The sequence below is a fragment of the Lactuca saligna genome, chromosome 3 (assembly GCF_052625555.1).
Source record: "Lactuca saligna cultivar CGN05327 chromosome 3, ASM5262555v1, whole genome shotgun sequence".
Lineage (NCBI taxonomy): Eukaryota > Viridiplantae > Streptophyta > Magnoliopsida > Asterales > Asteraceae > Lactuca > Lactuca saligna.
This window is the reverse complement of record NC_136419.1, coordinates 140,259,986-140,286,230: the sequence shown is the minus strand read 5'-3', so window position 1 is coordinate 140,286,230 and position 26,245 is coordinate 140,259,986. Positions and strand designations below refer to the sequence as shown.

General features: G+C 37.4%; 1 protein-coding gene across 1 annotated transcript; it reads left to right on the top strand.

Moving 5' to 3' along the window:
- Positions 1-292: 292 nt before the first annotated feature.
- LOC145036026 (protein FAR1-RELATED SEQUENCE 5-like) lies at positions 293-24,394 on the top strand. The gene is made up of 6 exons (XM_078984512.1): positions 293-302; positions 1,884-2,165; positions 2,259-2,688; positions 2,801-3,003; positions 23,089-23,447; positions 23,807-24,394. The coding sequence occupies exons 1-6, from the start codon at positions 293-295 to the stop codon at positions 24,392-24,394; spliced, it is 1,872 nt and encodes a 623-aa protein (XP_078840638.1).
- Positions 24,395-26,245: the final 1,851 nt, after the last annotated feature.

Below are 26,245 nucleotides of genomic sequence, written 5' to 3'. Positions count from 1 at the left end.
AAGGAATGTGAAAAAGTCTAGCCTCGCCGGTTTGGGAGAAGCATGACTGGCGATAAGTTTCGTACATCCAGTGTTGTACATCGCCAACCCAGATCGTCTTATTATCTTCTCTAGAACTTTGAATCTGGTTACTTGCTTGTTTTTGTTGACCCTACTGTTGATAGCGGTTTATCGTTATAAACATTTAGAAGATTTTGCCCTAATTCGTCGGTATGAGAGGAAGAAGAAGAGACGTATAGTGTTAACAGATCCAAATGCAAAAAGGTATCGAGTGTGGATGGAGAAAAGGTAGATGAACGATGGTAAGTACAACATACCTTTGTGTAACTAGAAGGGGAGAATCGAACCCGTCAATCAGATGTTAGGCTTGTAAGGAGAAGCAATTTTCGACCGGTGGAAACACGGAAGAGGAGAACACAAGGTGGGGTTTTTGTAGAGAGAAGGGAGGGAGAAAATGAAGGTCTTTGTCGGCTGGTAGCTCTGATTGACGAAGAGATCTCATTCATCATGGCATGGTGGAGAGAGGAGAAGTAGAGCGGAGAAGATGGAGAAGGAGGGAGAGGGGAGAATAGATTGCTAAGATGAAAACTAGAAAAAATGTACAAAAGCGGGTTTTCAATTTGGGTATTTCGTTCCCTATTGCTAAACGCGCGTTTCTTTAAAATTATAAAGCGACACATATAGAGGGCGCGCATTTAACATACAGCGCCCTCCGTGTTTTTTTTTTTTTTTTCTAATAACACTAATTTAAGGGCACGCAATAATGCGTGACCGAAATCCTTAAATTTTTTGAAGAGATAACACTTTTTTAATGTCACTCTCTTTTGCGTAACATAAATTAATGAGTGTCGTGGTTTGCGCGTCGTAAAAGGGTCTTTTTCTTGTAGTGTGAAGTTTCGCATCTGTGTTTCAGTTTTCTACTTCGTTTTCAGTTTCCGATTTGATCAGGTATGTATATCGTTTGAATCGGATAGATCGGAGTTCATCATAAAGATTATTGTTTTTTATAATTTGTTTGGAATTACGCTTATTATATTCGTTTTGGAGTTGTTTCATCGGAGTTCATTATCAAGCTTATCAAGTTTCGAATATGTATTGGAGTTATTTCGTTGGATTTTTGTTAAGTAGTTTGAGATATTTATTTCATCAGTATCTCATTTTAGTTTTTACGTTATGTACTGAGAGAGATTGCTTAATTACATCATATGATCATATATGATTTAAGTTTCTTTCAGATATTTTGTACGTTGAGGTGAGTTATATTCGAAATTAACCAGGTTTTCATCTTTATGAGTTTTTTTGTGAGATTTATTCAATATATTCGATATTAAGATTGTTTTGTTTATTTATATAGATCATTTGGTGTATTATGTCGAATTCTAGTGTTATTGATGGTGATTTGTATTCTTCTATGAGTGAGAGTTAAGAAGAAGATGTTGAGAACTCATTTTTTGAAGGTATCAGTTATTGAATTATTTTGTTGTTTTTAATTTTGTTGATTATCATTTATTTACATATGAATATGTTAATATGAATAAATTGTTGTCTTAATCATATATGAATAAACGTGTGATAATTGTAATTTCGAATTTATTATTTTTTCGTTTTATTCATATATGAATAAGTTATGTTTTATTTACATTTGAATATGTTAAAATGAATAAATTGTTGTCTTATTCATATATGAATAAACGTGTGTTAATTGTAATTTCGAATTTATTATTTTTTTCGTATTATTCATTTATGAATAAGTTATGTTTTATTTTATATATTTTGAATCCTCATGAATTTTATGTATTCATATATGAATGTTTTTTGTTTTATTTATATGAGTTTTATGTATTCATATATATTATTGTTTTATTCATGCATTATTATTTTAGGTGGTGAATCTTCAAGTTCAGTACATGATGCACAATATTTTGATGATATAATTGGAGAACATGTCTATAAGCCAGATGTACCTGTTCAACTTATTCCATTTAAGGGTTTAATATTCAAATCATTAAAGTTGGCTATCAAAATGTATTCTGAGTATGCTGAAATTGGTGGTTTTGATGTTAGACTGAGCACACAGTCAAGGTTTGATAACAAGATTATAAAGAAGAAACTTGTTATATGTAATCGTGGTGGTAAACAGAAAAAGAAATCTTGTGACAAATTGGGTATAAGTGGTGTTAGGAGGTAACGAAATTCAAATTCAAGAGCTATTGGTTGTGAAGCAAAGATTATATTTGAATTTGTGTATGGAACTCCAGATTATAAAGTTTTTCAGTTTGATGAACTTCACAACCATCCACTTGAGAAGAGAAGCGATTTAAAAAAGGCGAGACAAATGTCATATTCAGAAAAAGAGTTTATTGTGCGTGCTTCCACATCAAAAATAGGTCCAAATATGGCTCATAAGTTGAGGGCAAGTCTGAGAGGTGGGTATGAGTTTGTAAAGCCCAAAATAGTTCACTATAAAAATTTAAGGAGAGATATCAAGAAGGTTATTGGTTATAAAGATGCGCAAATGATAGTAAACACAATGAATGACCGTCGAGCTCACTATCCAAATTACTCATTTGAGTTTAATTGTCAAGATGATGTTTTGGACTGTATGTTTTGGGCTGATGACATGGAGAAGGCATATTATGTTGAATTTGGTGATGTTATCTCATTTGATGCGACTTTCCGAACAAACAAGTAAGTTATTTTATCTACTTTTGTTTATAGCTTATTCATATATGAATATTTTTATATTCACTTATTAATACATCAAAAATTGACTTTCATGAACATTTTTTTTATGTGTTAGGTATCGAATGGTTTTCGTTCCGTTTACTGCTATTGACCATCATAAAAAATCGGTTACTGTTGGATCTGGGTTGCTAAGCAATGAAAGCATTGAGTCTTACTCTTGGTTGCTTACAGCATTTCTTAAAACTCATGGGAAAGAACCAACACTTGTTTTAACTGATCAAGATGCTGCAATAAAACAAGCTGTTGAGAATGTGTTTCGTAATTCAAAGCACCGATTATGTATGTGGCATATAATGAAAAAGTTAAAAAAAAATGTCACACCCCCGAACCGAACGGCGGAAACGTTCGAGGGCTCTTGTGACTCAAATTGAATACCATCACAATGAATATACATGAATCATAACACAAATCATCACCATGCATTGGAATATTACAACTGATATTGTTTACATTCAGTACATTGTTTAAACGTTACAATTCCATAACATAGAATGTCTAATAGATAGCTTAAGCAAAACACCATGACATGACTTGGTACTTATTCTCCGGCTTACCTGTTACCTGAGAATACAAGTTATATTGAAAAATGTCAACATATGAAATGTTGGTGAGTTCATAAGTATTGTTATGTAAAAATGATTTTTGTGAAGTTTGAAAAACCCAGAAAATCCGATATTTTCTGAAAAGAGTATTTGTTTATAAAAAAAGTGTGAAGATCCATAAATATGCTTGTCGATTTTGAAAACATGTATATTTGTTGAACTTTGTATACATCACACAGGTGAAAATGTCGAACTTTCCAAGAATACCTGATGTTTTCCCAATACGCAAATTACATGACTTGTTTATTGTTATACCGATACGACGAATGTTTTTGATTACCCAGGTGACATTGCATTAACTAGGGTTTGTGAGTGGTTACAATCACGCATTTATGAAAATGACTAGTTTATAACTACAGGTTACGAACGATCCCTAAGGCGTCGTCTGTACTAATCACACAATCCAACCACCCTGACTCATCTTGATTAACGCCACGAATCTGATTACTCGAATTCTCATAAGCCCAACAACCGAGGAGAAAGGAGGGTACGAAGCTCCCTTTATTTCCATAAGTTATTCAAGGCTATCGGGAATGCGAAAGGCACTTGGCCCGACTCGCATTTGACTTCTCGACCTCACTAGCAGTACTGATGGACCATTAGGGCCCAATAGCACAATAAAGCTATTGAAAGTCCTTTTACATGTAATTGGGTCATAGAAGGCCCTTTAACATGTAAGCGTGTTCCCTTCGGGACCAAAGATCATGTTGTTGGGCTAGCAAGGCCCAAAGAGCACGATTTGAAACTTTCAAGCGCAAAGATTGAATGTTGACTCCTCGTAGTTATCACGTGTTTATTGAAATACTATGGTGTATTGAGTTTTGTTTTGTTATTGATTCGAGACCAAATCTATTTGTTTTGTAACGATATTGGTTGTTGAGAGTGTATTTTTTATTACGTTTCATTGTTAGCGGTAGATCTTGTATTTTGTCTTAATGAATTAGTTGTTTAAAAGTAAGATTTTTACCTTTTCACAACCTTTCTTTTATAAAAATAGCACTTTTAGTCCTTTATATAAAAAGAATTTCATTTTTAGTCCTTAAAACATTATTTTGACACTTTTGTATCATAAACTTGTTGAAAAGACATTTTTAGCCAAAATTTATTTTGTAAACAGCTTTAGTCCTTCCAAGTTGATGTTTTCTCGGTTAGAACCCTTAATTTCGCAACATTGATAGTTTTGGCCCAAAATAGAAATTTTTTACATTTTTGATCCTTCTTGAATTTGAAAAGAATTTTTGACCATTGGAATAGTTTAATTACACTTCCAATCCCTTGATTTACAGAAAATTGCATTCTTAGGCCCTCAAATTTAAAAATCTCGCAATTTGAAGCTTATTGGGCCGAAAAGCCCAATTTTAGCCCATTAAATCCAAAATTTACATTTTAAGCCCCTAAAAAATGTTGATTCAGAAAATTTATTTTAGAAACTGTTTGGACCCTTTTGAACCTCCATAAATGGTAATTTGTCAGTTTGGCCCCTAAGTTTTGTATTTTTGACTTTTTATGTCGAAAAATGGATTTTATGTTCAAGTATGTTCATCCTAACCATATTAACTATTTTTATTGACTTGATTAGTGTAAAATAGTTTAAGTTATGTTTATTTCCTTCCTCATGGTTTAGCTCTCGGTTTTACACACTTGTTGGATAACATATTCATCACAAACACATAATATCACACACATACATGCATCAAATCACACATAGCATACATTTACACATATATCTACACATTTACTTGTATTCTCCCCCTATAAAACTCATAAAAACCGAAAAGAAGGGGGTATGAAACTCACCTTGAGTTGTGGAATGGTTTTGAAGAAGAAAAGATAAGAGTTTGTTGTTATTTTCGGCCCTAGCAACCTTTCTTGGAAGATCTCGAACTTAAAGAGCTTCTAAGGTACAAGATCACAAGATTGAATGGATTTAGAAGAGATTTTGATGAAATGAAGGGAGTTATATCATAAGTTAGCCATTAACTTACCTTAGGTGATGAATTACTTGATGAAGATCCTTAGACTTCAAGCCAAATTTTCGAGAGTTTGAATGAGGAAGAGTGGATGATTCTTGAGTGATTTAGAGAGAGTTTTGTGAGGTGTGTGTGTTTATTCCATTGCTCTCGGCCGAAGGAAAAAGAGGGAGAGGGAGAGGAAGAGAGAAGTGAGGTTGCATGGAAGTATGGGAGAGGACTTGGATATTTGAAGTATAATGCTTAGTTATGCATCAAATAAAAATGATGTGGCTAGCCAAAAGTCAACCCTCCTTCTTGTGTTTGAAGTTTGGACCGAGAGAGAGGAGAAAAGAGAGAACATTTGGGCTTTTTGACCTTAAGCCCATATTATAGTTAAGTTAGATGATGTTTGGCCCAAGTAATTATAAATATGATTTTTATAACCTATTAGGGCTAAATTAGGTTAATTATGGCCCAATATGTTCCATTTGGGTATTTTATTTCATTATAGGCCCAATATGGCCCAAAATGTTAAAATAAATGAAAGTGGGTCCAATTAGAGCACATTTAAGAGTTCTAGGCCCAAGATATTCCAATTGGAAGGTTATTGGTCCATTGGGCCCAATACGGAAGTCCTAGTCCAAAATTGACTTAAACAAGGACTTCTAGGGTTTCCAATTACTTGTTGACTATTTGTAGTGCTTGTATGAAGTGTTTGATTGAAATTTTGTTGTCATAGAGTAAGCATCATGCATGATTTCATGTTTTTGATTCATAATTGACATAAGTGTTGTAGTTACAAGGCACCAAAAATTTCTAGTTGTGACATCATCCCCCCGTTAGAGGGAATTTCGTCCCGAAATTCTTTTGAAAGCTAGATCTAAGAATGCTAGAATAGATGAGGGTACTTTTGCTTCATTTGGTCTTCGCGTTCCCACGTGAATTCTGGCCCACGCTTCGCGTTCCACCGTACTTTCACGATTGGGATGCGACTTTGCTTAGTACGCTTTACCTCCCTGTCCATGATTTCGACTGGTTCTTCAATGAACAGGAGATTCTCATTGATTTCAATTTCGTCAAGGGGAATGACGAGAGTTTCATCGGATAGGAACTTCTTTAGATTAGAAACATGGAACACGGGGTGTACACTGCTGAGCTCAGCGGGTAGCTGCAGTCTGTATGCCACTGGACCTATTCGGGCAAGGATCTCGAAAGGTCCAATGTATCGTGGGTTTAGTTTTCCCTGTTTTCCAAAGAAAATGACTCCTTTCCAGGGAGAAACTTTTAACAGCACTCGATCCCCGACTTGAAACGCTAAGGGCTTTCATCGTTTATCAGCGTAGCTCTTTTGTCGGTCGCATGATGCTTGTAATCGAGCTCTGATTTAGACTATCTTCTCTGTGGTTTCCTGTATGATCTCTGGTCCCGTTAGTGTCTTGTCCGATGCTAGTTCCTTTGCTAGTTGGGTGTCGCCCACCTCAGCCCAACACAACGGTGATCTACACTTACGTCCATATAGCGCTTCGAAAGGAGCGAGTTTGATGCTCGAATGGTAACTATTGTTATATGAGAAATCAACTAAGGGTAAGTGGGTATCCCAGGACTTCCCAAAGTCTATCACACATGCGCGAAGCATGTCTTTGAGCGTCTGGATGGTTCGTTCGCTTTGACCGTCCATTTGTGGGTGATAAGCGGTGCTCATGTCGAGATGGGTTCCAAGTACTTTCTGAAGTGATTGCCAAAAACGTGAAGTGAACCTACTGTCTCTATCTGAGATGATATACACTGGCACTCCATGAAGCCTCACGATTTCTCAGATGTATATGTTGGATAAGGTGTCTAAGTCCATAACTATTTCTGGTATGTACTTGACCCGACCCGGCATGGTCCATTTGGGTTGCATGGCACCATGCAATTGGATAGACTAAATGAGAGAAATAACACTTGGAGATTATTAATATATTATAAGTTCTAATATATTAATAATATTATTTGATTAGTTTGATCAAGAATTAATTTAGAATTAATTATGTGATCAAAAGATAACTAATTAAATATATGGGTTGATTATGTAAATCATCCATATCTTGTATAGCGGGCTAAGAACCTCCATGGATTATCAAGTTGGGTTCCACCCATAGGATGCTCCATGGATGCTCCATGGGAGTTACAAACCCATGGGTCATGGAAATGAAGAGTCATGACACATTAGGGTTTAACCCTAGATGTGTCAACACTATATAAGAAACATGTTCTCCACCTAAAATCGGCTACACTAAGAAACAAGAGGGCTTGGCCGATTTTTAAGAAGTGTGTGTTCTCTCATAAGTTCTTCCAAGAGCATTTGGTGTTGTGTGAAGCATTTGAGGCATCACACTTAGGAAGTGTTAGAGTGCTCAAAACCCATCAGTGGTATCAGAGCCTAGGCTTGTTTGATTTTTATTTGTGCTTAAAAGTTGGAAAAAAGTCGAAAATCTTGCTGTCTGCGAGTGGACTCGTCGAGTCTATAGGGGGGACTCGTCGAGTTCATGTGTATCTTCAACCAACTCGGCGAGTGAGTTCATGCACTCGGCGAGTAGGGTCGACTGATTGCAGAATTTTGATTTAGTTGCTGGAAATGAATTAGAAACATTACCATAAACTGTTTTGGTACTTGAAAACTTGTTTTTGGTGGTGTAATGTCTTTGCTAATTCATTTACAACAACTAGTTATCAAAATTACAAAGTTTTAAGTGTAATTTTTGAAAGTGTTCATATTCATGTTCTTGTTCTTATGATGTTTTAGATGATCATAGGAATTATTTGTAACCTATGTGGTAGATTAATTCTTGATCATAATGTGTTTTAATGGAGTCCATAACTTGTCCTCAAGTTATGGAAAACCAAGAGTCACACTTGAATTAAAACCATTAAAAGAACACAAGAGTTAGAAAAATGAAGAGTCTTCATTTTATTACTCTATTAAACTCATAAGTTACAAGAAATGAAAAGTTTTGAAAGTTACAAAACTTGCCCTCAAGTCTTGGAACAAGTAAAGTTAAGTTAAAAACTTTAGTTCCAACCCCTAGAATTTTAAAAGTTAAAATTCAACCCTTATACTTATATTATGATGATGTAATAATTATATATATGTATAAGAACAAAGTCGTCTTACCGCTAGTATGCCTCATTCACGAAGCTGGTCTATAAGGTGGGTATAAGGTTGTTGCCTATAAAATGGTGACTTAATGGGTGTCTACTCTCACCCACCGCTTGCTTGACTGGTGGAGGGTCGTTAGTCGAACGGGTAAGACAAGGACTTATAAATTCTCATTCAAAGTATGATGAATATTATAAAGTAACTAAATGTTTTATTAAATTCCCAATCTTAGTTACTTTAGGAAAAATGTGAATAAGGTGCTAATCCATGAAATTACACTTTACACTTTGTCTAAGTCGTTGGTGGAGCGTGTGTGGTTAACCGGCACACTAACTTGGACTTAACAAGGTAGGTAAAGGGTGACTTAAGGTTTATTATAGTATCGGTGGAGCGTGTGTGGTTTACCGGCACATCGATTGAGTGATAAACTTTAAGGGTACCAAGTGATTTGCATGGTTACTTCACACCTCGTTTTGTGATCCTCGGTATCCCAGTCACAAAACTTGGAGGGCACTCTCTAGATTGAAACATAGCTTTGAAAAGTTCATTGAATCTCAAAGAATCTAGGAATTTCTAAGAACCAATAAAAACCTAATATCTAATATTTCGTTTTCATGGTGAAAATTGGTGAATCATCATTCACCTACCTTTCAAATATGGTATAGCTTAGATTACGACATACCTCTTCTAAGTTATATTATATTGTGATTGGATCCTAGCCTTAATACTACATTTGGGTGTTTTATTAAGGACTCTCTTATATCTATACTAAACTTGTTGTCCTCTTTCAGATGTCTTCAAATAATGCTTCTGGCTCGAATCCTAATGGCTCCTTTACTCTTATGAGTTTGTGTGGGAAAGTCACCTTTGATGGATCCAACTTCAATGAATGGATCAGAAACATCAGGATGATTACCCGCTACGAGGACAAAGAATATGTCCTTGACAAGGAGCTTAAGGAAATAGATGAGACCACTGCAACTCCCCAGGAGATCGTTGACTTTCATACTCATGAAAGAGATGCTACCAAAGTGGCTTGCATCATGATGGCCACAATGACAACTAAACTCCAAAAGTCTTATGAAGACTTCTACCCTTATGAAATGCACCAAGATTTGATGGAAAGATACCATCAAAGTGCACGACAAGAAAGGTATGAAATCATTTTCTCCATGATAACAACCATGATGAAGGATGGGGAATCCATCACGAGCCACTTGCAGAGAATGCAAAGGTATGTGGATCGATTGTTGAAGCTTAATGTGAACTTCCCTGAGGAGCTTGCAATAGATATCATTTTGCACTTCTTACCATCGTGCTATGATCAATTCCGCATGACATATCACACGAATAAGGAAGAGGTCACTCTCAGCAAACTTCAGGGACTTCTCAAGACTGCAGAAACAGGTCTTAAGGGAAAGTCGGTTGCTATCACTCCTACTCCAAACTCAACTCCGGTTTTGGCAATCAGGAAAAGTCGAGGGAGGAAGAGAAAGAGATCTTAGAAGGGTACCAAGGTTAGGACCCTTGATGGCTCTTCTTCAAGTGGAACCAAGAAAGGTTTTGTCACTCCTTCTTCTGACCTAAAAGAGGTTGAATGCTTCTATTGCCATGAAAAAGCTCATTGGAAGCGGAACTGCCCAAAGTACCAGCAGGATGTGAAGGATGGGAAAGTCAAACCCAACCATGCAGGTATTTACACTATCATTTCTAATAACTCACCCCATTCTAATTCTTGGGTCCTTGATACCGGTTGTGGTATTCATATCTGTTGTGACTTGCAGGGACTAAGAAGAAGTGAGGATGTGGAGCAAGGAAGAATAAACTTGATCATGGGGAACAGGAAAGCTTCACCTGTCACCAAGATTGGAGTTTATACTTTATCGCTAAGTAGTGGGTTTAGCTTAGATTTGAATAAATGTTGTTACTCGCCAGAAATGGCAAGAAATATTATTTCCTTTCATGCATTGTACAAACAAGGTTTCACCTTTTCATTTGATAATGAAGTTGGTTCGATTAATGCTTTCTTTAATAATGTTCTTTATTTTAAAGCATTACCTTGTGATGGTGTGTATGAAGCTGTGTCTGTTGTAGATAACTTAGGAAATAATGTTTTGTGTATTGATTCTACTAATAATAATAACTTGGATAAAGCATCATTATGGCATTGTCATCTTGGACATATAAGCAAGAAACACATAGGCCAACTCCAAAAGGATGGAGTCTTGGAGTCGTTTGACCTAAAGTCAGATGATAGTTGCGAATCATGCTTACTTGGAAAAATGACAAGGTCACCCTTCACAGGCTCGTGTGAAAGAGGTGAAGGTTTGTTGGACCTTATACACACGGATGTGTGTGGACCATTTAAACATGCCACAAGGGATGCTAATCGTTATTATTTGACTTTTACTGATGATTACAGTAGATATGGATATGTCTACTTAATCAAGCATAAGTTAGAGACTTTCGAGAAGTTTAAGGAATTTAAATAGGAAGTCGAGAATCAATTGGGCAGGAACATTAAGATGCTTCGATCCGATCGAGGTGCTGAGTATCTTAGTTCAGAGTTCCTCGACTATTTAAGGGAATGTGGGATTGTCTCACAATTGACACCTCCCAAGACACTGCAGTTGAATGGTGTGGCTGAGAGGCGTAATCAAACCTTGCTACCAATCTCATTCTGGGGGTATGCCTTAGAGACTGCCGCCCATATCCTTAATCTAGTCCCTACAAAGAAAGTTGCCAAAACTCCTCACGAGATGTGGACTAGTAAAGTACCTAAACTAGACCACATCAAGATTTGGGGTTGCGAGGCTTTCGTGAGACGCGAGACTCATGATAAGCTCGAACCTCGAAGCGAGAGGTGTATTTTCATCGGCTACCCACAACAATCCTTTGGTTACCTCTTCTACAGACCTAGTGACAATGTGGTCTTTGTAGCAAGAAGAGGAGTTTTTCGAGAAAGAGAGTTTATAAGCCAAGGAGACAGTGGGAGGCAAATTGATCTTGAAGAAATTCAAGAGTCAAGTGGTGATGGAACTTCAAACACTAGCCCTCAACTTTAGGAGGAAACTCCTGTTGAGCCAATTGACGAATCTGTACCTCTGATGCGTTCCACGAGAGTTAGGAGTGCACCTGAGCATTACTATGGATTCCATATTACTGCAGAAGGTGAGACACTTATTAGTGATGGGACAGTAATAAGTCAAGATGACCCTAACAGCTACGAGGAAGCCATGGCAGGCCCCGAGTCTGCTAAATGGAAAGAGGCTATAGATAGCGAGATACAATCCATGTATGACAATAAAGTTTGGAACTTGGTTGAGAATGTACCAGGTCGTAAGACTGTAGGGTTCAAATGGGTCTTCAAGAAGAAGACCGACATGGATGGTAAAGTACACACTTATAAGGCTAGACTGGTTGCAAAGGGCTTCTCTCAAATTCCTGGAGTGGATTATGATGAGACCTTTTCTCCGGTAGCCAAGATTAAGTCTATTCGGGTTCTGTTAGCCATAGCCGCATTTCATGACTATGAAATTTGGAAAATGGATGTCAAAACCGCTTTCCTTAATGGAAAGTTGGCTGAAGATGTTTACATGAGTCAGCCAGAGGCTTTTGTCAGCAATGAGTACCCCAATAGAGTGTGTAAGCTTGAGAAATCCATTTATGGATTAAAGGAAGCACCTCGCAGATGGAATCTTTGCTTTGATGAAAAGGTCAAGGAATTTGGCTTTTCTAGGAGTGAAGATGAATCTTGTGTGTATGTCAAGGCTAGTGGGAGTATAGTTAGCTTCTTGGTATTATATGTGGATGACATACTACTTATAGGAAACGACATTCCAACCCTGCAGGAAGTAAAGTCCTGGCTTGGAAAGTGTTTCGCTATGAAGGACCTTGGTGAAGCTGCCTATATTTTAGGGATAAGGATCTTGAGAGATCGGAGTAAAAGACTAATTTGACTTAGTCAGAGTACCTACTTGGATAAGGTGCTGAATAGATTCAGCATGGAGGACTCCAAGAAAGGAGATTTGCCCATCCAGAGTAACGCCAAACTGATTAAGACACAAAGCCCTAGTACTGAGGCTGAGATAGCACAAATGAGTCGAATACCTTATGCTTCGGCTGTAGGATCGATCATGTATGCTATGACGTGTACTCGACCTGATGTAGCTTTTGCCCTGAGCATGGTTAGCAGGTTTCAGGGGAACCCTGGGAAGGCACACTGGACTGCGGTAAAGAATATTCTCAAGTACCTACGAAGGACTAAGGACTGGGTCCTTACCCTCGGTGGGAGTGATGACTTGAGAGTTGTAGGGTATAGTGATGTTAGCTTCCAGACTGATAGGGATAATTTCCGCTCTCAGTCGGGCTGGGTCTTTACCATAAATGGAGGAGCAATTTCTTGGAAGAGTTCCAAGCAAGAGACAGTGGCAGATTCTACTTGTGAATCAGAGTATATTGCAGCTAGCGAGGCGGCAAAGGAGGTGTTATGGCTGAGGAACTTCATTGGAGACCTTGGAGTTGTACCAGCTATTAAAGAGCCAATGGAAATTTTCTGTGATAGTGAAAGTGCTGTTGCCTTAGCCAAGGAACCAAGGGATCACGGGAGATCCAGACACATTGACAGAAAATACCATTTCATCAGACATCGGATTGAAGAAGGACTCCTCGTGGCAAAGAGGATATCATCAGATGAGAATTCGGCAGATCCCCTCACGAAGGGACTGACTCGGGTTAAGCATCTCCAGCATGCTCGGAGCATAGGGATGAAGGATGATATTAGATTTAGTAGTTAGATAACCTCGAAATTTGTAAAGTGTAATTGACATCTGATGATGAATAAAAGTGTTTTATTTATGAGTAAAGTGTTGCTATCTCTTGTTGATCGTTTACTATATTTCTTTTGCATGTTTTGACTTCCAGAATAATTTTTGTTTGGTATAACATATTATTCAAACCTCCACAGTCGGTCATATGTCGGAAGTAGGTATGAATCAAGACTGTCATGTTTGGTTGTAGAGGTCTTGGACAAGGCTACTGCAATCATGAGTGCTCATAAGTTATGAGCATTGGACTCAACCCACGCTCACTGGAATCACTTCATGGAATTCTATCTCGAGTGATCGTGAGACGGTAATATCGTATAACTCTTTAAACCTAGAGATATGATTTGTTACTTACAAGTTGGTTATGCATTGATTGTACGAAAAATGCATTGGTAACTCGATGTTATAAATCGTGCTCTTGTGTGTAATTCAATGAGTGGTAGAACAAACATATGAGTCGAAGTTTATCTATTCCTTCTTGGATTAGAAGCTGATATCTGGGCCCCTCGATGATTTTGTTTTGACCTATGTGCCGGGCCCGGTCAGAACTAAGTTGATGTGTTCAATGAAGTTCTTTGTCAAACAAATCGGAAATCGGGAAACAAACTGTTGGACAATAAGTAAGACATTGTTCCGTGTATTTGTCCGACTAATATCAAAGAACAGAGGATTATATGATCACTTATCTTAAATGGCGTACCATCATCTTCTCAGTTTCGAGAAACCTTGAAAAGAGCTACGATTGCCGATCGGTTCCTGAAGTCATACTTGCAGTAATAGTTATTAGACTTATCCAAGTGGGAGACTGTTGGATAAGGTGTCTAAGTCCATAACTATTTCTGTATGTACTTGACCCGATCCGGCATGGTCCATTTGGGTTGCATGGCACCATGCAATTGGATAGACTAAATGAGAGAAATAACACTTGGAGATTATTAATATATTATACGTTCTAATATATTAAAAATATTATTTGATTAGTTTGATCAAGAATTAATTTAGAATTAATTATGTGATCAAAAGATAACTAATTAAATATATGGGTTGATTATGTAAATCATCCATATCTTGTATAGTGGGCTAAGAAGCTCCATGGATTATCAAGTTGGGTTCCACCCATAGGATGCTCCATGGATGCTCCATGGGAGTTACAAACCCATGGGTCATGGAAATGAAGAGTCATGACACATTAGGGTTTAACCCTAAATGTGTCAACACTATATAAGAAACATGTTCTCCACCTAAAATCGGCTACACTAAGAAACAAGAGGGCTTGGCCGATTTTTAAGAAGTGTGTGTTCTCTCATAAGTTCTTCCAAGAGCATTTGGTGTTGTGTGAAGCATTTGAGGCATCACACTTGGGGTGCTAGGCTCACAAGGTTTCAAGGAACACAAACAACAACAAGGTAAGTTATTCTATATATTATTCAAGTTAAAATTGTTCCCCATGTATGCTAGATAGGAATATAACCTTGGAATTCAACTTTGCATGATAAATAGACAAACATAGATCCAAGGTTATTAGGGTTGCATGTACACTTAGGAAGTGTTAGAGTGCTCAAAACCCATCAGTATATTCTTGTCAGTCTCTCCATCTTGTAGGATTCTTTTATTGGTAGGAAATGGGAGGATTTCGTTAGTCGGTCAACTATTACCCAGATAGTGTCTAATCCATCTGACGTCTTGGGTAGCTTGGTCACAAAGTTCATAGAAATCCCTTCCCATTTCCACCCGGGGATTACTGGTTGCTGTAATAACCCTGAGGGCTTTTGGTATTCCACCTTTACTTTGGCGCAAGTAAGGCACTTGCTGACATATGTGGTAATTTCTACCTTCATGTTAGGCCACCAATAATGTTGTTTAATATCCAAGTACATTTTGTCCGAACTTGGATGGATGGAGTATCGCGTCTTGTGAGCTTCATTCATGACTACCTCCCTAAATCCTCCAAGTTTAGGGACCCAAATACAGTTCATGAAATAGTATACTCCGTCCTCTTTTACCTCTAGATTCTTTTCCATTCCGCATAATACTTTGCTTGCTCTGTTTTCTGCCTTCATGGCATCTGACTGGGCTGCCCTGATCTGAGTAGTTAGGTGAGATTGGATGGTTATTGAGAGAGTTTGCATGCGATGATTTGAGTACTCTTTTCGGCTCAAGGCATCGGCTACCAAATTAGTCTTGCATGGGTGGTACTTCATTTCACACTCATAATCGTTTAATAGTTCAACCCATCGTCTTTGTATCATATTCAACTCTTTTTGATTCAGGATGTGTTGGAGACTCTTGTGGTCCGTGAAGATGGTGCACTTCGTACAATAGAGGTAATGCCTCCAAATCTTCAGAGCGAAGAGCACTGCTCCCAATTCCAGATCGTGGGTTGTATAATTCACTTCTTGTGTCTTTAGTTGACGGGATGCGTAAGCTATCACTTTTCTGCGCTGCATGAGAACGCAAACTAAACCCTGATTTGATGCATCGTAGTAGACCATGAAATCTTCCATTCCCTCTGGTAGAGATACTACCGAGGCACTGTAGAGTGCTTGCTTCAGATTTCGGAATGCAACTTCTTATTTGTCCATCCATTTGAATGGTACGCCCTTTTGTGTAAGCAAGGTAAGTGGCATGGCGATCTTAGAGAAGTTCTGAATGAAGCTCCTGTAGTAACCTGCTAGGCCTAAGAATTGGCGGATTTGTGTAGGTGTTGTTGGAACTGCCCATCCTTCGATGGGTTTTACCTTAGAAGGATCCACATGTATTCCTTCCTGACTAACAACATGACCCAAAAAGTTCATGCTATGGAGCCAGAAGTCACACTTGAAGGGTTTTCCGTATAGCTTCTCTGTTCGCAGGGTTTCCAGGATTTATCGGAGATGTTGGCCATGCTCTTCTTCGCTTCGGGAAAAGACTAAAATGTCGTCAATGAAAACGATAACAAAGTTGTCGAGGAATGGCCGACAAATTCGGTTCATTAGGTCCATGAATGCAACATGGGCATTCGTTAGACCGAAGGGCATTACGACAAATTCATAATGTTCGTAACGAGTTCGGAAAGCAGTTTTGGGAATGTCCTATTCCCGGACCTTGAGTTGATGGTACCCAGATCGTAGATCTTACTTAGAGAAGTAACTAGCTCCTTGGAGCTGGTCAAATAGATCGTCGATTCGTGGGAGTGGGTAGCGATTTTTGACAGTGAGCTTGTTTAGCTCCCTGTAATCGATGCACATCCTAAAAGATCCATCCTTCTTTTTGACAAAGAGGACTGGAGCTCCCCATGGTGAGTAGCTAGGTCGGATGAATCCTTTGCCCAGGAGTTCGTTGAGTTGGCTGGACAGTTCCGGCATCTGAGCAGGAGCTAGTCGGTAAGGCGATTTAGCGAGAGGAGTTTCTCCTGGAACAAGATCAATTCGGAATTCAAGTTGTCTATCTGGGGGTACCCCAGGAAGATCTTCAGGAAATACGTCTGGGAATTCACATGCTACGGGAATGTCTCGAATGTTAACCTCTTCCTTGGTTTTATCCACTATATGCGCCAGGAACGTCAAATTGTTCTTTCGCATATGCTTCTGTGCCTGGACTCACGAGATGAGGCGAAGGTTCGTGCTAGGTTTTTCTCCATAAATAACTAGGGTTTCGTGATCGGGAAGGTGAAGGCGAACGGCCTTCTCGTGACACATAATTTCAGCATGGTGGGGGCTTAACCAGTGCATGCCAATAATCACAACGAGACTCCTAATGGAAAGAGGCATTAAGTGTATTCGGAAGACGTGTTGATTTAGAGTTAGGGTACATCCGATGGAGACTTCCCCAGTGGATTCGGTTTTCCCATTAGTCATTTCCACCGTAAAGGTTTCATTGAGCTTCTGGGGTTGTTGTTTTAACAAATGTTTAAACTTATTGCTCAAAAAACTTCTCTCTGCTCCGGTGTCAAATAGGATGCATGCATAAGTCGGGTTTAGGGGAAACGTACCAGTAACAACAGCAGGATCCTGAATCACTTCTCCATGACCCATGGTCAGCACCCTTCCTGTTTCTCCATTTCTGGGATTGTTGTTGTTGGGGAAATTTCGACGGAAATGCCCAGTCCTTCCACATCCATAGCAGGTGTGGCTAGGTCCTGCATTGTTTCCGCCAGTGTTGGTCATGTTGTTGTTGCGGTTATTGTTGTTGTTGCTTCCCTGTTGTTGATTCTGAGGAGGGTAAGTCTTGCAGTACCTTGCTGTGTGCCCCTTCCGATTGCAACGGGTGCACTGCATCTCTTTGCATTCTCCATTGTGATGGAGACCGCACTTGCTGCACTTGGGAAGATTACCGGAATAAGGTCTAGGAGCACTTGTAGCAGCTGAGGCAGGAGCATGTGGTGTGGACGGAACTTGAGTGGTTGCAGCATTAACTGCCACTTTTTGCTGCTTCTTGGATGATTTAGAGCCTTGACATCCCTTCCTCTGGTTGTTCTTCCCCTTCTTGCTATCATTTTCCTTCTTAACTTCAGTCTCTACTGGCTTCTCACGCTTCTTGTTGTTGTGGTCATACAGCTTCTTGGCCAATCGCTTGGCACTGTTGAAAGTTTCGGGATTTGCAGCTATCACGTTTCCTTGGATCGGGGAGGTTAGTCCCCAGATGAATCGCACGATCTTCTTACCCTCTAAGGTAATCATACCAGGTCATAACAAAGACATTTCGCTAAACCTTGATATGTAGGCATCTATATCAACGTTCCGGACAGTGAGATTCCACAGCTCTTGTTCCATTTTCTGAATTTCACCACGAGGGTAGTATTCGGCCATCAACATTTCTTTCATTTCTGCCCATGGCATGGAATTAGCTACGGGGAGTGTCATGGCTTCCACGTGTCCGTTCCACCAAGTGAGCGCTTGGTCAATGAAAGTGCATGTGGAAAACTTCACCTTCATCTCCTCAGGACAATCGCATATCTCAAATATCGATTCCACCTTCTCGATTCATCATTTCAGGGTGATCATCCCTCCAGTGCCATTAAAGGTTCGTGGTTGGCGTTTGTGAAGTCTTTGTAGGAACATGTTTTGGTGGGTCCTTGATTCATCCCGTTGTTCGAACTTCCGGCCCCTTGTCCGTTGACTCCTCCATTGTTCCCTTGGTGAATTTGTGCCATTGTTGCGGTGACCGCAACAGATACAGCTGCCTGGAATGCAGCTGAGTCGACTTCGGGTGGGGTTGGTCCAGGGTTTCCGCGAGCGGGTCGTGGAGGCATCTTTCTGTCATAGAACAGAAAGATGTTGAGTGTATGTGGTTTTTGTGAGGTTGTGATCCTATAGACTAGGTGTGTGGCACAAACTTAAGTACTTCTACAATTTAGCATACAATCATAGATACGTAACACATAGCAGATTATAACGTCATAATAAAACATGTAAAATCTTTCATTACTATTACCCGCACTTTGATACATGAAAATTTTACTCGAAAGAGCATACATAAGCGGTACTAGTTTGACAGCGTAACGGCTTTATGAGTAGTGTAGTCACTTAAACATAGAGTCGGGGTACATAGCATAGATTCTAATAACAGAGTACTAAAAACTGATATTGTTATCCCTAGTCACGGTGAGATGTGCCTGGGGGTGGTGCTGAGGAAGTGGACGCTCCCTGAAGACGAGCCACCTATCGTTTCGCGTCCTAGAGTCGAGACTCCCACCTCACCTACCTCATGTGGAACTCTCGAAGAACGTATCATGTCTCCTGCTTTGCACGCTCGACCCTAGCCCCCATCTGGCGTACCTGGTCGGCGGTGCTCTGAGCTAGGTCGTCGGTGTTCCATAACCGTTTCACCATGACCGGAAAGGCTCGATCGGCTGGTCCTCCGTCCCTCAAGTCAAAGAACTCGCGTGACATGCCGAATGGGGGTCGCTGTCCCAGCTGTCTACTCCACCTCCAAAGATCAATACCCCAGGGGGTGTAGGACCAGTGGGGCCCACCCGATAAGCGGGCACCCTAATCGGGTAAGGGGGGTTGATGACTTCGGACTCTGCATCCGAATCACCCCCTTCGTTATTAGTGGGTTCCTCCTCACATCTTCCTTCATCTTCTTCCTCCTCCCGTTCTTCTTCTGGTTCGGCAGGTTCTCCCTCGACTTCTGCCTCCGGTTCCCCGTCAGGTTCCTCCTCGGGGTCTTCCTCAGGCTCTTCGTCCAACCATCCGTTATTTCCCTAGTTAGGGAAGTAAGGATCTCCGGGGTGATGGAAACCATCCATGCTGTCTGTGAGAGTGTGTAAATGTGCTAACATTATTCCTAAGACGCTACAACTATTGTATAGACTAAATGGATGTTCTCTTCTTGGTGATAAAAGGGTATGTTTTTAGGTTCCCTAGCTATCACGATTTCCTCAGGACATGTGATAGTTATACCTTGGAGGAAATGTAGTTGATCAGGCTACATCCACTCCTTGATACGACTAAGAACAGTTCTGGCCTAACCGATGTACTAGCATTATCTTGTTTGGTTTGGTATTACGTCCTTTTTCCTAATACAAGCATGGATATTCTTATTGTTGTGTTTCACTTGTTTTGTTCAGAATTGTGTTAGTCTCTCTTTTTGGTTTATAGTTGCATATCAATGTGTGGTTAGATATGCTAATTCACTATAAACAGAGCTCTGATACCAACCTCTCACACCCCCGAACCGAACAGTAGAAACGTTCGAGGGCTCTTGTGACTCAAATTGAATACCATCACAATGAATATACATGAATCATAACATAAATCATCACCATGCATTGGAATATTACAACTGATATTGTTTACATTTAGTACATTGTTTAAACGTTACAATTCCATAACATAGAATGTCTAATAGATAGCTTAAGCAAAACACCATGACATGACTTGGTAATTATTCTATGGCTTACCTGTTACCTGAGAATACAAGTTATTTTGAAAAATGTCAACATATGAAATGTTGGTGAGTTCATAAGTATTGTTATGGAAAAATGATTTTTGTGAAGTTTGAAAAACCCAGAAAATCCGATATTTTCTGAAAAGAGTATTTGTTTATAAAAAAAAGTGTGAAGATCCATAAATATGCCTGTCGATTTTGAAAACATGTATATTTGTTGAACTTTGTATACATCACACAGGTGAAAATGTCGAACTTTCCGGGAAAACCCGATGTTTTCCCAATACGCAAATTACATGACTTGTTTATTGTTATACCGATACGACGAATGTTTTTGATTACCCAGGTGACATTGGATTAACTAGGGTTTGTGAGTGGTTACAATCACGCATTTATGAAAATGACTAGTTTATAACTACAGGTTACGAACGATCCCTAAGGCATCGTCTGTACTAATCACACAATCCAACCACCCTGACTCATCTTGATTAACGCCACGAATCTGATTACTCGAATTCTCATAAGCCCAACAACCGAGGAGAAAGGAGGGTACGAAGCTCCCTTTATTTCCATAAGTTATTCAAGGCTATCGGGAATGAGAAAGGCACTTGGCCCGACTCGCATTTGACTTCTCGACCTCACTAGCAGTACTGATGGACCATTAGGGCCCAATAGCACAATAAAGCTATTGAAAGTCCTTTTACATGTAAATGGGTCATAGAAGGCCCTTTAACATGTAAGTGTGTTCCCTTCGGGACCAAAGATCATGTTGTTGGGCTAGCAAGGCCCAAAAAGCACGATTTGAAACTTTCAAGCGCAAAGATTGAATGTTGACTCCTCGTAGTTATCACGTGTTTATTGAAATACTATGGTGTATTGAGTTTTGTTTTGTTATTGATTCGAGACCAAATCTATTTGTTTTGTAACGATATTGGTTGTTGAGAGTGTATTTGTTATTACGTTTCATTGTTAGCCGTGGATCTTTTATTTTGTCTTAATGAATTAGTTGTTTAAAAGTAAGATTTGTCCCTTTTCACAACCTTTCTTTTATAAAAATAGCACTTATAGTCCTTTATATAAAAAGAATTTGATTTTTAGTCCTTAAAACATTATTTTGACACTTTTGTATCATAAACTTGTTGAAGAAACATTTTTAGCCAAAATTTATTTTGTAAACAACTTTAGTCCTTCCAGGTTGATGTTTTCTCGGTTAGAACCCTTAATTTCGCAACTTTGACAGTTTTGGCCCAAAATAGAATTTTTTTACATTTTTGATCCTTCTTGAATATGAAAAGCATTTTTGACCATTAGAATAGTTTTATTACACTTCCAATCCCCTGATTTACAGAAAATTGCATTCTTAGCCCCTCAAATTTAAAATCTTGCAATTTGAAGCTTATTGGGCCGAAAAGCCCAATTTTAGCCCATTAAATCCAAAATTTACATTTTAAACCCCTCAAAAATGTTGATGTTCAGAAAATTTATTTTAGAAACTGTTTGGACCCTTTTGAATGTCCGTAAATGGTAATTTGTCGGTTTGGCCCCTAAGTTTTGTATTTTTGACTTTTTATGTTAGAAAATGGATTTTATGTTCAAGTATGTTCATCCTAACCATATTAAATATTTTTCTTGACTTGATTAGTGTAAAATAGTTTAAGTTATGTTTATTTCCTTCCTCATGGTTTAGATCTCGGTTTTACACACTTGTTGGATAACATATTCATCACAAACACATAATATCACACACATACATGCATCAAATCACACATAGCATACATTTACACATAGATCTACACATTTACTTGTATTCTCCCCCCATAAAACTCATAAAAACCGAAAAGAAGGGGGTATGAAACTCACCTTGAGTTGTGGAACGGTTTTGAAGAAGAAAAGATAAGAGTTTGTTGTTATTTTCGGCCCTAGCAACCTTTCTTGGAAGATCTCGAACTTAAAGAGCTTCTAAGGTGCAAGATCACAAGATTGAATGGATTTAGAAGAGATTTTGATGAAATGAAGGGAGTTAGATCATAAGTTAGCCATTAACTGACCTTAGGTGATGAATTACTTGATGAAGATCCTTAGACATCAAGTCAAATTTTCGAGATTTTGGATGAAGAAGAGTGGATGATTCTTGATTGATTTAGAGAGAGTTTTGTGAGGTGTGTGTGTTTATTCCCTTGCTCTCGGCCGAAGGAAAAAGATGGAGAGGAAGAGAGAAGTGAGGTTGCATGGAATTATGGGAGAGGACTTGGATATTTGAAGTATAATTCTTAGTTATCCACCAAATAAAAATGATGTGGCTAGCCAAAAGTCGACCCTCCTTCTTGGGTTTGAAGTTTGGGCCGAGAGTGAGGAGAAAAGAGAGAAGATTTGGGCTTTCTGACCTTGAGCCCATATTATAGTTAAGTTAGATGATGTTTGGCCCAAGTAATTATAAATATGATTTGTATAACCTATTAGGGCTAAATTAGGTTAATTATGGCCCAATATGTTCCATTTGGGTATTTTATTTCATTCTAGGCCCAATATGGCCCAAAATGTTAAAATAAATGAAAATGGGTCCAATTAAAGCCCATTTAAGAGTTCTAAGCCCAAGATATTCCAATTGGAAGCTTATTGGTCCATTGGGCCCAATAAGGAAGTCCTAGTCCAAAATGCACTTAAACAAGGACTTCTAGGGTTTCCAATTACTTGTTGACTATTTGTAGTGCTTGTATGAAGTGTTTGATTGAAATTTTGTTGTCATAGAGTAAGCATCATGCATGCTTTCATGTTTTTGATTCATAATTGACATAAGTGTTGTAGTTACAAGGCACAAAAAATTTATAGTTGTGACAAAAAAGGTATTATTTTAATATATTTCAAATATATTACTTATTTGTATATTCATTTATGAATATTGATTGTTATTTTACTTATTATTATTTATTCATTGGTGAATCTTTTTGTTTTAGTACAGATATCATATGATTTATTTACAAACACAGACTTTAGAAAAAGGCTTTTGAAGCTTGTTTGGCACATTAATATGAAACCTGATGTTTTTGACGTGAAGTCGAGTTTTCTTATGAAGGAATTCAATCTTGAAGACACAAGATGGTTTAAAGACATGTTTACAATACGTGATTCATGGATACCTGGATATTTTAGTGATATTCTAATGTGTGGTTTGATGAAGACTATATCGAGGTCAGTGAGTATGAATTCATTCTTTAATACATATTCAGAAAGTGGGAACTTACTTTTGAATTTCTTGATGAATTACGACACTGCCATTCAAAAGCAAAGGAATACTCAACGAGAGCTTGATAAGGCATCAAAGAAAGCATCATAAAAAATGCAAACACCTCGTGAAATAGAAATACAAGCATCAAAGGTTTATAAAAGTACATTATTTTTTGAGGTGAAAAAATAAATATATAAAGCATGTTTTTTCTGTACATACACATATGTTGGTATTGATGATGGTTGGGAAGTTTACATTGTGCAGCACAACAACAGTAAAAGTGATTTTAAAAATGAATTTAAGGTAATTTTACTTGTTTTTTTTATGAAAAATGTAATAATATTCATATATTCATATATGAATATTATATGAATATATGAATATATGAGTGTTGATATGAGTATTCTTATATGAATGTAAATGTGTAAATTTTGTTTTTGTATCAGGTTGAAATAAAAGCTGAAGAGAAAGAAATAAATTGCAGTTGTGAACATTTTAAGCGTATGGGTGTTTTATGCAAACATGCTTTTACAATAATGATGAGATTTGGTGTTAAAGAAATTCCTGAAAGGTACATTTTGAAGAGATGGAGAAAGGATGTGATATCAAGATATTATTGTTTTAGTTCTGTTCAATCCGATTCAGGTGATTGTGAGAATGTAAAGCTAGTCAATGATTCATATTATAGTTTTGAATCATGTTTAGATATTGTAAGCGATGAAAAAAAGAGATTGGCTTTGTTTGCTGAGAAACAAAAAATGTTGTTGAAGGAATTTGAGAGTGATGGTGAAGTCGTATGCAAGTTTTTGGGTGTTACTATTCCTATTCCAGAAGAGATTAATATTCATGTTCCTGAAGTTCAAAGCAATAAAGGTTCTGGAATCAAGAAAAGAATTCCAAGTGTAGGTGAAGTAGCATATGAAAATTCTAAAAATGAACATAGAATGTGTTCAGGATGTGGAAAACGAGTTCCACACAATTTACGTACTTGTCCAGAAAGAGTTGGAGCCGCTAAATCAGCTAAAGACACTTAGGGATTTTTTGTTTTTGTTTTTTTTAATTCATTTATGAATATATGCAGATAAAAACAATAAACAATAATATTCATGTATGAATAATACACATTTATATTGATATGGTAAATTGATATGTTGATATTTGTTTTTTAAATTATTATAAAATAAGTTATATTGATATTGTAAATTATTTATAAATGAATACAAATATGTGAAATTTGTTATACTAATAAATAAGTAATATTCATATCTGAACTTTTTTATGTTAATATCTGAACTTTGTTATACTAACATATTACATTGAACTTATTCATAAATGAGTATATCGTATTCGTATTCATTTATGAATAAATAAAAATAAAGTTTGAAAATATTTGAATATAAAAAAATGACATAAATAAGCAAACTGACATAAATAAGCGAAGTTGTTTCTATTACATAATCATTCAACACAAGATAATAAAAGTTGTTCATAAGCATTTCACAAAATATTAAAACGATATTCAACAACATTTAACAAACAATTTAAAACTTGTTTCGCAGAATCATCTTACATGTACTTCAAATCCATTCATCGTCAACACAAACTGTTCTATAGCATCACACTTCAACATTCTTTCATCTTCACAATTAATCATCAATATTCTTTTAACCTTTTTTGAATTGTTTTCATAGCCTTGTATGCATGATCAGTACGCACTTTGAATTCAACTTTTTGATATTTTTCAGCAAGATCCAACACCTTAGCCTTCAACATGTTAATTTCAGAAGTTAGCATTATGTGTGCATATCTTTGCCTGAGCTTCTCTAAAGTAGTTTGTTGAACTGCACTTTATTTATGAAGACCTGGTTTACACTTTGAGAGTGGTTGTCCCATATATGTCTCCATATGTCTCATTGAAAAGACCCCACAATCAACTTTGTTTTTAACTAATCTCCATGACATTTCAAGTCGTTGCGGTTTGATACTTTCTTTTGAGATTGCATTTGCTCTTGGATGGTTTATTTCTTTTAAGTATCTCACAAACAAATTTTTTTGATCATTAAATAAAATAAAAGTTAGATATGTAATAAATTGGTTCTTTTATGTTGTTGTGAACTGGGTACATACCAAAGTTTTCAATATTACTCCATATTTCCCTTCATAATCCCCCTCAACTTCACTATTGTCTAGAATTTCAATTGATGGTTTCTTTAAGTTGAAGACAATCACAAAAATGTGAGGACTTCTAACAACTGGAAAGAATAACTGTTTTTATGTATATAATGCTAAGTATTTTTTTGATAAAATATATATAAAAACAACTTTAATTAACATACCATGTCAGTATCTTTTATGTTCAAAATTTTTTTGTACCCATTGGTACTGTCATGAAAGTTCTCCTTGAATTTTTCATACTTTCTTTCATCAGACAATGTTGAAGTTAGATAAGCAGTATGTAACCAATATAATTATATGTGAATTTCAATTGAATATATATAATTATGTTAAAGAGTACATCATATTTGTATAATCATATGTGAATTTAAGTTGTAAAAAAATATAATATTCATAAATGAATACATCATATTGGTGTATTCATTTATGAATAAGGAAGGAATTAAGGTGAGAACATAAACTTACAGAAACTCCAACTTTCAAGAAAAGTCTGTATGGTAAATTTCCAAAATCCCTTTCCAGTTCTTGGTGGTTAAGTAAATCAGACCAAGTGTCTAAAACTTCTCCAAAAATCTTTGTGTTTGCATATAGACTTTCCATAACTGCTCTTTCTGCTATCTGACCATATTTTGTCTGGAAAACCACATCTCTGCAAATATATAATCAAAATGTAATAGATTATTATCTATATAATAATCATATATGAATGT

What these genes read in the sequence shown, in the direction of transcription:
- LOC145036026 (XM_078984512.1), top strand. An exon ending in GAAATCTTGTGACAAATTGG is followed by an intron (nt 2,166 to 2,258) that starts GTATAAGTGGTG and finishes ATGGAACTCCAG; the next exon opens with ATTATAAAGTTTTTCAGTTT. An exon ending in CTCAACGAGAGCTTGATAAG is followed by an intron (nt 23,448 to 23,806) that starts GCATCAAAGAAA and finishes TTTTTGTATCAG; the next exon opens with GTTGAAATAAAAGCTGAAGA.